This window comes from Echinops telfairi, unplaced genomic scaffold, assembly GCF_000313985.2.
Source record: "Echinops telfairi isolate 266 unplaced genomic scaffold, ASM31398v2 ScPeMD7_5;HRSCAF=22, whole genome shotgun sequence".
In the NCBI taxonomy this organism is placed as follows: Eukaryota; Metazoa; Chordata; class Mammalia; order Afrosoricida; family Tenrecidae; genus Echinops; species Echinops telfairi.
The window spans coordinates 28,849,945-28,865,670 of NW_022103901.1; the positions used below are offsets into that span (position 1 = coordinate 28,849,945).

The 15,726-nt window shown below is 62.6% G+C and overlaps 2 protein-coding genes across 4 annotated transcripts in view; one reads left to right on the forward strand and one right to left on the reverse strand.

Moving 5' to 3' along the window:
- The first annotated feature begins 6 nt into the window (after nucleotides 1-6).
- Nucleotides 7-4,625, forward strand: MPG (N-methylpurine DNA glycosylase). Of its 2 annotated transcripts, none has more exons than XM_004706104.2 (3): nucleotides 7-696; nucleotides 2,647-2,851; nucleotides 4,194-4,625. In XM_004706104.2, exons 1-3 carry the CDS (start codon nucleotides 406-408, stop codon nucleotides 4,562-4,564), a joined length of 867 nt encoding a protein of 288 aa, XP_004706161.2. In that variant the 5' UTR covers nucleotides 7-405; the 3' UTR covers nucleotides 4,565-4,625. The 2 variants fall into 2 exon arrangements, with proteins under 2 accessions (XP_004706161.2, XP_045139708.1); XM_045283773.1 differs by having other exon boundaries at nucleotides 2,662-2,851.
- NPRL3 (NPR3 like, GATOR1 complex subunit) overlaps nucleotides 3,468-15,726 on the reverse strand; it is a 20,386-nt gene continuing 8,127 nt past the window's right edge. For both annotated transcript variants that reach the window (XM_004705761.2, XM_004705760.2), the window contains 11 exons: nucleotides 15,496-15,625; nucleotides 14,486-14,560; nucleotides 11,861-12,014; nucleotides 11,225-11,306; nucleotides 8,861-8,998; nucleotides 8,621-8,777; nucleotides 7,167-7,273; nucleotides 6,868-6,997; nucleotides 5,852-6,041; nucleotides 5,043-5,235; nucleotides 3,468-4,891 (listed from right to left, as the gene is read on the reverse strand). In XM_004705761.2, coding sequence (XP_004705818.1) covers nucleotides 4,726-4,891; nucleotides 5,043-5,235; nucleotides 5,852-6,041; nucleotides 6,868-6,997; nucleotides 7,167-7,273; nucleotides 8,621-8,777; nucleotides 8,861-8,998; nucleotides 11,225-11,306; nucleotides 11,861-12,014; nucleotides 14,486-14,560; nucleotides 15,496-15,625 — 1,522 coding nt within the window. In that variant the 3' untranslated portion in view covers nucleotides 3,468-4,725. The remainder of the gene's footprint in view (nucleotides 4,892-5,042; nucleotides 5,236-5,851; nucleotides 6,042-6,867; nucleotides 6,998-7,166; nucleotides 7,274-8,620; nucleotides 8,778-8,860; nucleotides 8,999-11,224; nucleotides 11,307-11,860; nucleotides 12,015-14,485; nucleotides 14,561-15,495; nucleotides 15,626-15,726) is intronic.

Here is a 15,726-nt window from a genome sequence, read left to right on the forward strand (position 1 = left end):
TCCCTACATACTGGGCCCCAGACACTTCCTGTCTGTATTTTTAAATTCTGAGTCGGGGTGAGGGGCCAAAGGGCAAAGTTCAGGAACAAGCTCAGGAAGTCTGCTCCTTGTGTGAGGAGCAGAAAGCAGGAGGGGGGCGGGGGCGCAGGCAGGCAGGCCTGCTGGCCAAGTTCAGCATCACTGCCCCATGAGAAGCCTTGGGGTGCCACCCTGAGTCCTGCGGATGTGCCTCCTGCTCTGTCTCAGCCCTCCTGCCAGCCTAGGCCACTTCTCATGCAGCTCAGAGAATCCACCCAGCCGTGCCCGCCTGTCCCCACGGGGGTCCCAGGTGCTGTCCTGCCCTGGGTGCAGGCATTCTGTCGGCGCCTCCTGTTGGTTCCATGAGGTGGCCGCCCCTAGTTGTAGATGAGAAAGCCGGCAGGGCCACCCCTCAGCTGGGCTCTGACCGACCCCTCACCTGCCGCATTCCTGTTGCAGCTTTTACGCAGGGCCAGGCAGAAGCAGCGCCTGGCAGAAGCAGAGCCACCGGACACAGCCAGGATGCCACCCAGCAAAAAGCCCTGCTCAGGACCACCCGCCACCCTCAGCCCCCAGCGCAGCATCTACTTCCTGAGCCCACGGGAACCCCCTGCCCGGCTGGGACCTGAGTTCTTTAACCAGCCTGCGGTTGCCCTAGCCCAGGCGTTTCTGGGGCAGGTAAAGTGGGCAGGCATCTGGGAGAGTTGGCCTTGGTAGGAACAGGTGTCGCCATGCAGGTGTTTCGCAGGGCCCGCTTATGCCTGGGGCCTAGTCCAGACACCTGGATTGTGCCCTCGGGTGATGCCACACCTGCTGCTGCTCCACCAGGACTCCCTCAGGGCCAGCTTCTCCAGTTCTCTGCCTGCCCGCCCCCTGCCCCCTTCCCGCAGCCCCACGTCTGCATTGTGGATCGTACCTGACGACAACTGTGGCTAGCGCTGGCCTGCTGCTCGGCTGCCCCTCCAGGACGAGAGTGAGCCCTGCCCAGGGCCCATCCAGCTGCAGCCATGCCTGTGCACCAGGTGACAGCACCAGCTGGTTGGGGTCCTTGGGACAGGGGCCTCACTGTCTCTCTGCGAGAGGTGCCCTGACCCACCGCCAAGGGTGAAATCGCTCCAGAGAGGTGGGCTTCGTGGCTGGTCACAAAGCCAGGCCAGGAGTCACTGCTGCATGGATCAGGGCTGATACATGACCTGGCCAGCAGAGCAGGGGCCCAGAGCCCGCCCCACAAGGATGTACCTTGGCCATGGGATCCATGAACTTGATAGACAGACCCCTCAGGTGAGGCATTCCGGCTGAGCCCTGGCAGGAGTGGGGCTTCCCACAGCCGGGATGTGCCAAAGGAAAGAGGGCATCTCAACCTTTGGGCCCTTTGCGAATGAGGCCAGCCCACCTCAGAGACTCTCAGCTCCTCTATCAGCCAGGATTGGGTCACCCCCAGGTTCAGGTCACCCGTCAGGATGGGGTGACCCTGGGTGACCCCTCACTGACACTGGAAGCAGGTCCTTGGTGTGGTGAGTTGCCATGGCAACCACGTGGCACTAAGCCAAGTTGGCTCCCCAGGCGAGGTCACGTGGGCTGAAGCTCAGAGCAGTGGGGAGGGGCTACAGCACCCCTCCATGTGGGACCACCCTGGGGGCTCTGGCAGGCAGGGTGGGAAGGCATACTGACTGATCCGACCATAGTGCCTGGGGTGGACTCCGACCCTGAGGAACATTGGTGCCACAGCCCCAGAGAGGGGAACAGGGAATGCCCTCTTGTTCCCCATCTTTCCTGAAGAGCCCTGGCTTCTGGTGGTGACTGAAGCCCCCCTCCCCACTCTCCTGTTCTGATGGGGGCTGACCAGGGCTGAGGAGGGAGTGGGAGTTGGCATGGCCCCAGGGATGTGGGGCTGGCCCTGAGGCTCAGTCAGGCCCTGGTGTCCTGGCTCAGGCACGGCCTCCAGCCATCCCTGGGCCCTGGCCACAGCCTTGCCGCACAGCCCAGGGACAGTGGCCACTGTTTGGCTGAGAGGCCCACAGCCTCCAGGCCTTGGCCAGGCCTTGGCTCCAAGCACACTGGCATTCCATGAGTCTTCCCCCACTCCCACCCCCACCCCCACTGGCTGGGACCTTTCCTAATCCTTTGGCCCCAGAGCTGAGGCTCCCAGTGGCAGCTGGGGCCTCCAGCTGGGCTTGGGGCTTGAGCCCAGCTACAGGCTTCTCTGACCCAGGTGTGGTCCCAGTGAGAAGACCTACTCCCTTCCAACTGGCCTGCTTCCCCTCCCCCTCACGGACCGGAGGCACTGCAGGCAGCTGGCTCTTCACTCAAAGCCCCTTTGAAAAGCCTCTGAACTGGGCAGCCGTCCAGAGCCACACCAGCGGAAGCTGGGGGTGGGGGGGGTCCTTTTTGGCAGTCTGTGAGGGTGGGGGCTCCTTGGACTGTACCCTGCATGCCCACCCACCTAGCTCCCTGCTGAGTACTGGGGTCCTGCAGGGACTTGGGGAGGAGGCAGCAGGGGACAGACACTAGATGGCTGGCTTGAGGGACTGCTAACCTGTGGCCAGGACTCGATGGGTGGGTAAAGCTGGATGCAGGGCAGAGGGGGTATCGGGGCTGGGGCCTCAGCAGACAGAACATGACCTGCAGGTCCTGGTGCGGCAGCTGGCTGACCACACGGAGCTCCGGGGTCGGATTGTGGAGACTGAGGCATACCTGGGCCCTGATGACGAGGCGGCTCACTCGAGGGGCGGCCGGCAGACAGCCCGGAACCGCGGCATGTTCATGAAACCGGGCACCCTGTACGTGTACATCATCTACGGCATGTACTTCTGCATGAACGTGTCCAGCCAAGGTGAGCAGGTGGACGTGGGGCATAGGCTGGGCACAAGTTTGTGGGGGAGGGGGGGACCCCATACATGCACATCATCTGCAGCATGTGCTTCTGCATGCTGTCCAGCAGGGTGGAGCCCTGGCCAGTAATTCTCACAGGTCTTGTCGGGAGCCGGGTCTGGTTGCCAGCAGCTGGCCAGGCGAGGCAGATGCCATTAGTATGGGTGGGGTCCTGAGCAGCGCCCCCAGGTGTGAGGTTACCTGATGGGGTGTCAGAGTACGAGTACTGGCAGGTGAGCTGCTGGAGTGGCAGCTGTGAGCCTGGGGGGGGCGGTGAGAACAGGAGAACCTGGGGCTGGGCCCCTGGCCCGCGGAGCAGGTGTCTAGCGAGACCGCAGTGTCAGATGGTGGCAGCCCCCTGCAGGCTTGCCTGACTGCAAGAGCTCAGTGGCCCCTAAGCGTCCTGATGTGGAGCTGCAATGAGCTTGGGCAACACAGCGAGGAGCTCCTGGGATGTCCCGGCCTTGAGTGGCCGTGTCTCAAATGGTCAGTGCCAGGGTCATGCAGGGGGAGCAGTAAGGATGGGGGTTGGGTTAGGGCCCACAAGAGGGTAAGGGAGAGACTCACAGGAAGAGGGGTTAGTTGTCAGTGTGCTTTATTGGTCAGGTGTGGAAACTCACAGCCACCTGTGGGAAGAGGCCATTCCTTCGCCTGTGGAGTAGGAAGATGAGCTGCCCAGGGGCTCGGCCACTCTTGCCATGGTGGCCGGAGCAGCCCAGGGTGGCAGACAGGGCTGAGTGTCAGGCCTGCCCTTGCCTTAGGTCGTGGTTTTTGAAAACTGACTAGTTGAGGGACATCTGGCCACAAGCCCAGTGCCAGCAGGTGTCCACCCAGGGCCAGTTCTCTGGAGCTGTCAGGCCACCTGGTCCCACCAAGGGCCTGCATCTGGGAGCCTGGGTGGACAGGGGCCCAGGAGCAAGGCTGACCCTCAGAGCTACAGGTGATCCTGGCAGTGCAGGTGGGAGGGGCCAGCTGAGCTGGCTGGGGCCGGTGGGTCTCAGGAGGACTCAGCCCCACCTTTACAAGCAGAGAATTTAGGCAGTGCCATTTCTTCATCCAGGCCGGTCATCATCTTGTGCCTCTAAGGCAGCCTGAGTGGCTTGGGGAGGGGACCTCAGCCAGGCTAAAGAGGGCAACACTGCTCCTGCTGTGTCAAGTATGGACTCCCAGAGCTGGCCGGGGTGGAAGTGGGATTGGAAACTTCCTTAAGGGCTGCCTGACACTCCTGAGCATTGGCACAGCCACACCCACCCCCCACCCCAAGGCAGCTGTGTTTTCCTGCAGCCGGTCCGTCTGTCCTGCAGGGGACGGGGCGTGTGTCCTGCTGCGGGCCCTGGAGCCCCTGGAGGGCCTGGAGAGCATGAGGCAGCTGCGGAGCTCCCTGGGCAAGGGCACCTCTGGGCGCACCCTCAAGGACCGCCAGCTCTGCAGTGGCCCCTCCAAGCTGTGCCAGGCCCTGGCCATCGATAAGAGCTTCGACCAGCGTGACCTGGCGACGGACGGGGCAGTGTGGATGGAGCCCGGCCCCCCAGGGCCTGAACCCACCGTGGTGGCTGCAGCCCGGGTGGGCATCGGTCAAGCGGGGGAGTGGACCCACAAGGCCCTGCGCTTCTACGTGCAGGGCAGCCCCTTTGTCAGCGTGGTGGACAGGGCGGCTGAGCGGGTGCAGCCCTGAACTGAGGCCCACCAGGTGGTTTTTACTTGTTTAGGCTACAAATAAATGCTCTTGTTCTAGAGTGGTGTGCATGCCTGGCGTGCGCCTCGTGTTCGTGCCCACAGAGAGGAGGGGTGGACCCCGGCCCTGGATGTTCCTGGTGGAGGCTCCAGGCCGGTGGCTCAGGGCAGAAGTGCCTGGAAGACGGCGATGACGGGGTCTTCGTGGGTGGTGACCACTAGCACGCTGCGGAACTTGTCCAGGAGCGTGAGCAGCTGTGAGCGCCGCGTGTTCTCGTTGTACATGATCTCCTCCAGGTGGTGGCGGCCCCGGAAGTAGTGCAGGAGCCTGGGGCACACCAGACACCCCAACTCAAGCTGCTAGCCCAAGGCTTCCTGGCCTCTGGGTCACCCTCAACTCCCCAGCCCCTTGCAGCCCTCCAACCCTACCACCTACTACCTGGGCTGCCCCATGCAGCTGGCCCCTCAGGTCACCCTACCTGGCAAACATGCGCAGATCCTCGGGGTTCTGGGCGGCTGGCACGCTGAGAATGGCCTCCCGCTCGTGCTCCGACAGGCTGGCCAGCAGGCTCTCAGTCATCCGCTTGTTGAGTGGTGAGTCCCCGCTGGGTAGCAGCTCAGCACTGGAGTTGTCCATGCTGGGGCTCGTCAGAGTCATGTCATCGCTGCTGGCTGGGGGTGGGGTGGGGCAAAGTCAGGGCTTCATTCCCTGGACCTGAGGACCCCTGAGTCAAGAAAGCAGCAGCCTTTTGAACCCCTGTCCGTGTCCAGAACTACCCCTCCATGTGGACCTTGTAGGGCTTACAGCATGGACCAGCCTGCCTTCTGGAGAGAAGGGGGGAGGGGCAGTGAAGACTGTGCAGACAGACCCTGTGGGGAGGGGGCAGGGGAGGGTGTGAACACACAAGCCGCGCATGCACCAATGAGTACACATGTGCACAGACATGCAAGTGTATTAGCGCATGTGTACTGTGTGCAAGGGGTGTCAGTGCATGCTTGCAGATATACATGAGGGTGCACACGTGTGGGTGTTCACGTGAGTATGAGCCTGTGTGTGCAGATGTACACCTACAGACACAGTGGTACCCGTGTGGCCCTGGTGTCCCCACCCTGTCCTGGGACATCTGTCTCCTACTTAGAGAACCATGTGCCCCCTGGTGTGCCCCTCCCTGCCCTGGAGGTCTGTCCCCATGTGCCCCCTGGTGTGCCCCTCCCTGCCCTGGAGGTCTGTCCCCTACTTGGAGAACCACCTGCCATGCCCCCCACCCCCACCCCGTCTGTCCCCTACTTGGGGAGCCGAAGCTGAGGGCGTTGGGCGTGCTGAGGCTGCGGCCCCCGACTCTGGCGGGGAGGGGCGGGTCATCGTCCCGTGGCGGTGCCTCCTCTTCACGGGGTGCGGCCATGAGGCAGACGTATGTGTGCAGTTGGACCAGCAGCCGCCGCTGCAGCAGCCACACTACCATCTGGATGAGCTGGGTCTGCGGGATGGGGCGGGGCGAGACTGGCAGTGGGTGGGGCTCCTCACGCCCTCCCTTCCCATAAGTCATCACGGAGACAACCTGTCCCTGGAGGCAGAGGCCCGCACCTCGCACAGCCACCTTGGCAGGTGGACAGGATCCCTTAGCACCTCACCCTCACCTGGATCTGCCTCCTGCTCTGTGCACCCTGCCCTCCGTTCTACAGGCTGGACGCCAGAGAAGTCTGCTCAAGTAGGGTCAGAAGAAGGGGCCAGGGCCAGGAACCCCTGGAGTGTGGTGCTAGCCTCCCTGCTGCCCCACTACTGAGAAAGCACCCCTAGATTGGAAGGAGTGTGGTGTGTGTCCCTGGAAAGGACCAGGCCACCCCCGCAGGAGTGGGCAGCTGGTCAGAACCAAAGGGAACCGACCCCCTGTGAACCTCACTGTGACCAAACTGAAACATGGATAGGGCTTCAGCCAACATGGTGGGGAAGCAGGGCCCCCACCAGCCACCTCCATCCTGAAAGAGGGCAGCCTGGGAGGGGGAGGACGGGGGAAGATAGCTCCACTGGGCTTTCATTCAGTGTCAGCCTTGAGCCAGCACCATCACGTCACCATCTGAGCAGGCTGTCCCCTCCTGCAGTCAACAGGCCTGCCCTGGCCTACCTGCCCTTGCCCCTGAAGACAAGACCTTGAGAATCCCAACTGTGTGTCCCTAATACCCATGCTGCCTGGAGGCTGAGGCTTGGACGAGGCTCTCAGAGGCTGCCCAGCCAAGCAGGACCCCAGGCCTGCCCAGTCCCAGGGGTGCTGAGGGCTCCTGAGGCCCACGTGCACCTGGCCTTACCTCTGGCACTGGGGGCGCCAGGGGGCTCCTGAACTCTGCTAAGGAGACAGGCAAGGAGAACTTGGCCAAGACAGACGGCAGGTCGTGGGACGGGAACTGGCGGGAGAACTGCTCGGCCAGCGGGGAATACCTGGAGTAGATGGGCGGGAGCGGGCTCAGCACAGGGCCCACTGGGCCTTGTACTTGGCGCCCAGCTTTCCAAGTGGGGAGGTGGGGCCCTAGGGGGCAATGGTGCCCACCCAATGCCCTCAGCTGGAGTGGGAGGTGGAGCCCTGGCAGCCCCCTGGCCCGTCACTCACAGACCCACGTTGGCGTTGGGTGAAAGCATGTAGATGTTGTTCTCGCACAGCGGGTAGACAATGATGGCCTTGCCCCAGTACACCAGGTGGGCTGCCAGCTGGAACACCTGTGGGCCCGGAGGGCTGGCTGGGAGAGCGCCCTACAGGACCCTCTGACAGCTGGTTGCCAAGGCTGGGATCAGACCAGGCTCACCCTTAGCCTCAGGCAGGGACACCAACCAAGACCCAACTGACCAGAGCCTGGAAACCAATGCTGTAGGGAGAAGCATGGGCTGGCCCACTTCCAGTGTCCCCAACACTGGCTCCAGGCATGCCTGGGCCTGACTGCATGCCACCATCCCCAGAGGTCAGCCTGTGTCCACCTGAGTTCCGTGGGGCCACACTGGCAACCCCCACCAAGAAACAGGGCTTCAGGGAGGCTGGGCAGGAAGTGGGGCGGGGCACGAGAGGACCACTGACTGTGAGAGGCACTTCTGAAGCCAGGGCCGGGAAGACAGATGAGGCCTCCACGGGACAGTCCCCATGCAGAGCTGCTGGCTCTAGTCATGGCTTAAGTGTGGCCTGCAGGGGTGGCCCAGCACCCGTGGGTACCGGGCAGCAACATGCAGGCCTTGCAGGGTGGCCCATGGGGGAGGCTCACAGTGTTCTGAGGAATCAGCAGAAGGCACAGTGACCTGGTAGGGCAGCAGAGCTGCCCAAGGGCCTCTGAGGCCCCCTCTTTAGAGGGGAAGAGTGCCGGGCCCCCTGACTGCTCAACAGGCCTCAGACCTCTGGGACAGCCAGCAGGCTTTGAGCTCGGTGGGTGGGCTGCAATAACAGAACCACCGCCAGGGGCTGGGGCTCCTGCCTCTGAGGCCCCGCAGGGCACCCTTCCCCAGCCGGTGGAGACAGCACCATGCTGGGCCCAGTGCCATGCCAAATCCGGCCTCTGCTGCCCCCTGGTGCCCACAGGCCACATCCTTCTCATCCAACCAGGAACCCCCAGGCTCTGTGCCAACCCAGCCACCAGCGCAGCTGCCTGCTGGGTCCTGAGTGACTGGCGAGGTCAGCGAGCTGTTGCCAGAGCCATCCGCCCCCAACAGCCCTTGCCCACTACCTCTAACTTCTCCTCATGCCCAGGCCACAGACAGGGCACTTCCTGTGCTCAACTCAGACCCAAGGAAGCACTCGGAGCCACAGGCCTGAGACTGGGCTGTGCTCGGCACGTGGGGTCCACTCTCGGCTTCCAGACTGTTCTACCTCTGACAGTCAGGAGCACCCAGAGTGAAGGTCTGTGACCCCACTCTAACGCCAACCGCTCCCGCTGAGCTCTGGCCCCAGCGCGAGGATCATCCCCGACCCCTCCAACAGCTAGTGTCCTGACAGGCGGGGCTCCGGACTCCCCCCCACCCCCCACCCCCGTGTGACTGAGACAGCAGAACCCAGAGAGGCGCCTGCGTGGGGACGGGGCCTACCTGAAGCAAAGCCAGGTCGGCATCCTGCGCCAGCTGCTGCAGGTTCTTCACGGCCGTGGTGGTCTTTACCACGCGCACCAGGGCTGGGGAGCAGTCCACGGGCAGCTCGGCCAGCAGAGCCTTCTCATCACTCAGCAGCAGCAGGGCGTGGTAGGGGCTGCCAGCAGAACAGGCCGGTGGGTGAGCCTGGCACCCACGGCTGATGAGACGGAGCACGCATGCAGGGCTGGGGGCACCCACCGGATGGCCTTGAGGCTGCGCTCGATGGCCGCGGGCGGGATGAGGCTCTCGGCCACGTAGTGGATCTTGTGCGGCAGGCAGAAGCTCACCTCCAGCCAGTTGTTGACGTGCAACTGCACCACGCCTGAGGAGCAGAGACTGGGGGACAGGCGCAGGGGGGTGGTCCTCACCCTGCACACCCCGAGCCCACCCAGGCTGACCAGGTGACGACATGCTGGCAGCCAGAGCACCAGAGCTGAGAGCATGCCATCTGTCCCGAGACCAAGAGCCCGGGTGAACCCTAGTCCCCATGCCCCTCACCCACCCGCCCACCTGATACCTGTACTGACCCCTGATGGAAGCCGAGTCACAAGTCTGGCTAGGGCATGGTCCTATCTCCAGAAGAAAGGGTGAGGAGTCGGAGACTCCACGAGAACCCCTCAGTACTGGTGCCGCCCCCCGCCCCATGATAGTGGTGCCTCTTACAAGTGGAGACTACCTGTTACTGTGAGCAGCCACCTGGAGATGGTGACTCCATTCCTTCAGACCCCACACTGTGACACCATCCCAGTCTGGTCTGCTCCACCTGCAGGGCGCAGCCACAACCCAGGGCTGCCTCTGGTCCTGGCCACCTCCACGTGCTGCAGCCAGCACTTCACCCATCAGCCTCCACCTGCCCCCACTGTCAACTCCTCGACCCCCCAACCGTCCTCATCTACCCTCCATCAGTCTCTCCGTCCCAATGTGTCCATCCAGGCTCCACTCAAACCTGCCACACCCCACCTCAGCCACCTGTCACTGGCCCATCTCGGAACCCACTGAGCAGGAACCCCGCCCCGTGCCTGCTGTGCCTTTGTGTCCCACATCTCTTGGTCCCCTGCCCAGCCCTGCTCTGAGGACTGCCTGGCTCAGTACGCAGCACCCACAGCACCACCAGCCTGCTCGTGTGGGCATAGGTGAGGCACCCACCACCCTGGAGACTAGCATACTGCCAGGGGCAGGAGGGGGCACTCCCAGGAAGAAGGGAGCGAGACTGACTGGGGGCGTGTCAAACTGCCGCCAGGTCAGCGGAAGGGGACCAAGAGACAGCCCTGCCACATGTGTCCAGGTACACAGCACGGCTAGCCTCTATGTGGATCTCACTCCATCTCTCAGGCACACCCACGCACTGAGGCTGCCAGGGACCAGGCCACCATTTCTGGCCCCAGGACGCTCAGCTGAGAGGCAGGGGAGGTATGGCCTTGCTCCTACAGCATCTGGAGTGAGGCTCCTCGGGGACACTGTGCCCTGAGGCTGTGACAGGGCCACAGGGGCAAAGGGTGGCCCACTAGCCATTCAGAGTGGCGGTACGCAGCCCATCACCCTGTGTCAGCACCTGGAAAGGAGCGCTGAACCCCCCTTTTGGTCCCTTGTGGTCACTTCAGACTGCAGTCGCCCCAGAGCCTGATGGCAGCACTGAGAGGGGTGGGGGGCTGTGGGACCCAGGTGTCTGCAGAGGGCCCAGCTGATATCAGAGGCTCCCCTGCCCCTGGAGTGCTGGGGTCTCTCCATATTGCCGCTAACCCAGAGTCAGGGAAAGGCTCCTGGGGCTGCCAGGGCAGCCCCAGCACTGAAGCCTCCACCGCCGGGCCAGCACTCTGGCCTGTCCCACATCGTGAGAGGAGCCGGAAGCTGGTCACCGAGGAGTGGGCAGCAGGCAGGGAGGTGGGGGGGCTCACAGGAAGGGACCTGGGCCAGCGAACAGGAAGTTCTGGAGCATGGCCTCTAGGTGGTGCTGCGCCTCAGTCTGGCCCCAGAGCCAGCTGTCCTGACCTGGGCCGGCCTCCAGTGTCCCTCAGTGCCACACCGTGTAGGCAGATGCCACCCAGCGAAGATGCCGCAGTCCGTCTTCCCTTTAGAAACAGGAAGCAGCTGGTCTGTTTCTCAAATCGCAGATTAGCTGCGGGCTAATCGAGCCGAGGCCCACAGATCTCTCTCCAGATGAAGAGCTTCTGGAATAAGCCACGCCAGCAGGAGGGCAGTGATGACCACAACACAGACAACGCCACATGACCACGTGGCCCAGGGAGACAGGGATGGTCTGGCACTGCCAGAGCTCAGGGGCTGGAAACCAAAGCAGCCCCGCAGACCCGCTCCTGACTCCGCTGCCCACGGGCAGGCAGGCCCCTCAGAGCTCAGGACAGCGAGACCCCGGGAAGGCACCAGCCCATCCTGACAGGAGATGAGCAGGGCAAGAGAACAGCTGCTGGGCGTGCCCAGCCCCTGCCCACAGGGCCCACCTCGCCCCAGCCTTCAAGGGGCTTCCAACACCTGCACAGTGAGGGAGAGCACCGTGGGGAGAGGGAGGCCAGCCGGGCCCAGGCAGGGCACAGTGGCCTGTCTCACCTGTCGTAGGCCTCCTTCAGGTCCCTGGCCAGCTTGCACTTGGGCAGGATGTGGTGGAACGGCGACTGGGGACCCTCGCTGGCTGCAGGAAGCAGAGGACAGGCCACACCAGGTCAGCACCACAGGCCCGACCGGGATGCTAATGAAGCACCGGTGACTGAATCAAACGTTTCTATAAACTCTCTGCACCCGGTGGCACCAGACCTCGCAGTGCCTGCTCAGAGCAGTGTCCCGTGGGGCACCTTCCAGCCCACGTGTGGCCCCAGAGCTGCCCCACGGCCCATCTCCCTGACTGGGCACCCCCAGCCCCAAATGGGCAGGCGTCCTGCCAGCTAGTTCACGAGGGAGGGAAAGTCTCTCACTGGCCTGAGTCCTGAGCCCCTCCCACCCACCCCCCACACAAGCTGGACTTACGTTAAAGCCTCTTCACTCTGCCTTCCTTTCCTCGGCCACCTCAAGTCTTTGAAGGGAATGTTAACAAACAAGCAAACACAACTTCTATGGGCTCAGAGCGCCACAGTGGGAATCCTCATCACTGACCCTGGCACCCACATGCTTCAGAGTCAGAGAGGACACCAAGGCGCAAGAGATTTCCTGTGCAGACTTGGCAAACAGGGCCCATCACCCATCCCTCACCGTCGGCCATGGCGGCCAGCTCATCCTGCAGCGCCAGGATCAGCTTGGCCTCGCGAGTGAGGTATTGGCAGCGCCGCTCCTCATGCTGCAGCACCACGGCGATGCGCCGAGACAGCGTGTGCAGGCAGCTGATGACCGACAGGTCCGCGTTGGCCTGCGGGCGGAAGCAGGGGCCATTCAGGTGTGCAGGGAGCAGGGCAGCAGGTAGGACAAGCAGAGCTGAGCCCTACAGGAGCCCCCTGATTGGACACCCACCAGCCATTTCCCATGTCCCTTCCAGAGACAGTCCTTAGAAGTGACCGCCCAGCAGCCCAGGAGGAGGAACGGTGTGGACAGATGTGCCTGACCCCGTCCTGGAGTCACTGTAAGGGCAGCAGCGCAGAGCTCCGTGGGGTCTCCTGGCAGGGCTACCGTGTTGGGCCTGCACAGGAAGGCACGAGGGAGACTTCCACTGGGGCCCTGGCCAGGCTGCCACCCACTGCCAGGTCACCCTGGCCCCAGCCTCATTTGAGGAAAACAATGGTTACTGAGAAGGGGGTCTGGTCAAATGTGTGAGATGTTGGGGCAGGAACACACAGGACAAGTGCTGGCTGTGCTGTGGCCGTGCTCGACCAGCAGGAGCTCTTCCATGCCCCCCAACACCCCCTCCTCTGTGGGAGCAGAGCCCACTCCAAGGCCCACCCTGCTGCGTGTTTCAAGGAAGTGTATGGGTTCTCGGGAATGGGGTGGGGGGGACATCTCACCTCAGTCTCTGGAGTCTATCAGGGGCCACAAGTGGGCTGGGCAGGACTGAGGGCGCCCCAGGGACAGATAGAGGCCACCATGACTCAGAGTTTCGGGAGGCTCCTGAACTGATGAGTCATCGTGGGAGCAGGGTGAAGACAGAGGGATGGGTGGTGACACTGATTGGGGCCTTGGGTGCGGCCCCCTCCTGTTTATCCAGTAAACAGGTCCAGCCCCACTGAGGACCACAGCCAGCCTCTGGGCAGAACCCCAACCTGGGGGCAGCAGGCCCGGCCTCCATCTGGACTGGAGAGTCACACGGACAACCTGTGCCTTGGCAGCATCCACCTGCCGGCTACAGAGGCCAAAAACATGGCCCCTCCCCAGGCAGTACACTCTCCCCATCTACAGTGTCCCCTCTACGGTGTCCCTCCAGAAATCACAGGACTGGGACCTAGTTTTGCAGAGCAAACACTATTGCCTCAAAATCAGACACAGGTGAAGGATATGCTGGCTGGGGAGCTCCCGAGTGCAGCAGGGCCACAGCACTGCCTGAGAGCAAGCCACACCAGTGCTGCACGCAACATGGGGGCTGGGCACTGTCAGCTTCCTGCTCCTGTGGATACACAAAGCTGGGCCAGGCAGGCAGCTCCCGTGGGAATGAGAGCCATGCACCTCATGGGCATCAATGGCCAAGCTGTCCCTCAGCTGGCCTTGGCTGGCACTTGGCCTGGGGGCTGGGGAGGGCGGCGGGGGAGCAGCCTCCCGGCCAAACTCAGACACAGAGAAGGTCTGCGAGGACAGGACAGGTCAGAGGTCCTAGGCTGTCGAGGCCTGGTGCCAGGAGGACTGGACACATGTTTTAGCAGCTGGGGCATTTCCCCTGGCTGCCAGTGGGCTGGCTGTGGACCTGGACGGGCAGGTCTTCGAGGGCCCTTCCGACCATTTCATACAACTGCTGAAAGACAGCAGATCTCGTCCAGCCCAGCCTCCCTGCCCCTGCCTGGTGGGTGCCTAACAGCTCAAACCCTGGGCTCCCACCTGGCAGGAACCATCCCCCACCTCGCCTCACCTCTGGCCTCTCACCCTACGAAAATGCCTTGTCTGATGACCCCCAGGGAGGCATGGGTTTCCCAAGTAACTATGGCCTGAAAAATCTTTGCATCGCTTGCAATCTGCACACTTCCTGATATGCTCCTGAATCCCATGGGACCTTGGGCAGAGGGCCCACATCTGCTGCTCAGCAGGAGCCGGGACCCTGCTATCGGTACTGACAGGGACGGTGCTGTCCCAGTTCATGTTTGTGTGTTAACCTAATTGCCTCTCTCTGGCTGTCTTGTCAGGGTAATGCAGGGAGTGGGAGGGGACAGTGTCTTCCCTGAATTGGTACCCCAGTGCCAGCCCTGGTCACCAGTGGTGCTGTGGGCTCACTGGGAGAGTGCCGTCCACAGCTGATTGTGAACCAGGTGCCTGGGACCTCACCGACAGGAAAGCCGCAGGGCCACTCACTGGACGGGGCCTGTGCTGTCCCTCCCAGCCCCCTCACTGAGTGCAGCCACCCCACTGCAGCATCCTGCCGCCCTTCACAGAGCGCCCTCCCTGGGCGCACTTCTGTTACTGCCTCTCTGTGTCCTGGCAGCTTCATCGGACAGGAAGGTCCAGCTAGAGAATACTCAGTGAACAATGAGGACACCCAGGAGGGAGGTCTACATTCCAGAAGTGGGGGTTACACTCAGGACTGGCCTGTATCCCAGGAAGGGGGTCCATAGCCAGAAGGCACCCATATACCTCAAGAAGGGGATCTGAGCACTAGGAGGCCCCCCTCCCCACAGCCTGACCTCTGAGCTGAGGACATACACACTTGAAATGACCCAGCACCCCCCGCAGGGTGCCCCCACTCACCCTCAGTGCAAAGACCACATTGAAGAGAATCATGGTGGGCGCCTCTCTCTTTGGGGATGGGTCCGTCTTGGACACCTGTAAGACAAGGCGCTAAGTGAGAGAAGCAGCAACTCGGAGCCCTGGACTTCGGGCCCATAGGTGGAAGGATGAGGCCCAGTGGGATGGGACCGGCCTGTGACTACAAGTGCCTGGAGGAGGAGGACAGAGGGGCTGATGTACCCCTGCTGCAGGTCAGGCAACGCGCTACACGGCAGGCGGGGCAGCACACAGGGAGCAGAGGCCTGAGCAGTAGACGCAGCACTGACAGCCAGCCCTCTCAGCACCTGCCTTCTCCCTGGGTCCAAGAAGCCAGCTCAATGCCACCTCCAGGCACATCAGATCCATGACTGGGCATGGCCACCTGCTACCCTTGCCTATAGCTACAAGAAGGCTCCAAATCTCCCCTTCTCCCCCCATGGGGGACAGGCCACCAGCTAAGGGAAGTGAGGGGCCTCGTATGCATATCCACCCAACTCAGAGTTCCTTCCTGGACCTGGTTTAAGAAGCAGGCTTGGGGTTCCACAGCTCCTGCTGCCTGCACATGAAGCTCCCCTCCGTCTTCACCTGCACCCGCCCGGCATTGTCCATCAAGGACCTGGCTCCTGGGTGCCAGGAGCTCTTGGCCAGGTGAAGATGCTCTTCAGCCTCCCTGCCATGTGAGCAATGCTTGGTCCCTGTCATACAAAGTCCTAGGGCATGGTAGATACGACTTCACCCACTTCCTTGGCCTCCCTGGGAGCAGGGACCCTATATGAGGGGTGGCCAGAAACAGCAGAGACCTAGAATACAAGCAACTTTACCCAAACGTGGGGCAGACACAGATGCACACAGGGTTAGGCAGCCTCTCTCTCCTCCTGCACTGTCCCCCAGAGTCTCAAGAGGTCTACCCCACAGACCAGGATGGGCCGTCACTGCCCAGGATGGATGGCCTCTGCCCTAGAGGGGCTGTCCCCGCCGCCGCCAGGCCGTACCTGCCCCAGCGCGTGCTGCAGCAGTGTCGGATGTCCAACAAACCGCACGTTATCAATCTTCAGCTCAAACTTCTGGCCGCACATTTCAGACTTAGTTGCCAAAATCGTTGCTAAAATAACATCTGAAAACCTTAAAAGTTAAAGGGGGAGACAGACAAGTGAGTGAACACGCACCTCAGCGCCACACCCACCGTCCCCCTACCCCCATCTCCGTAGTGGGCCGCTTCAAGG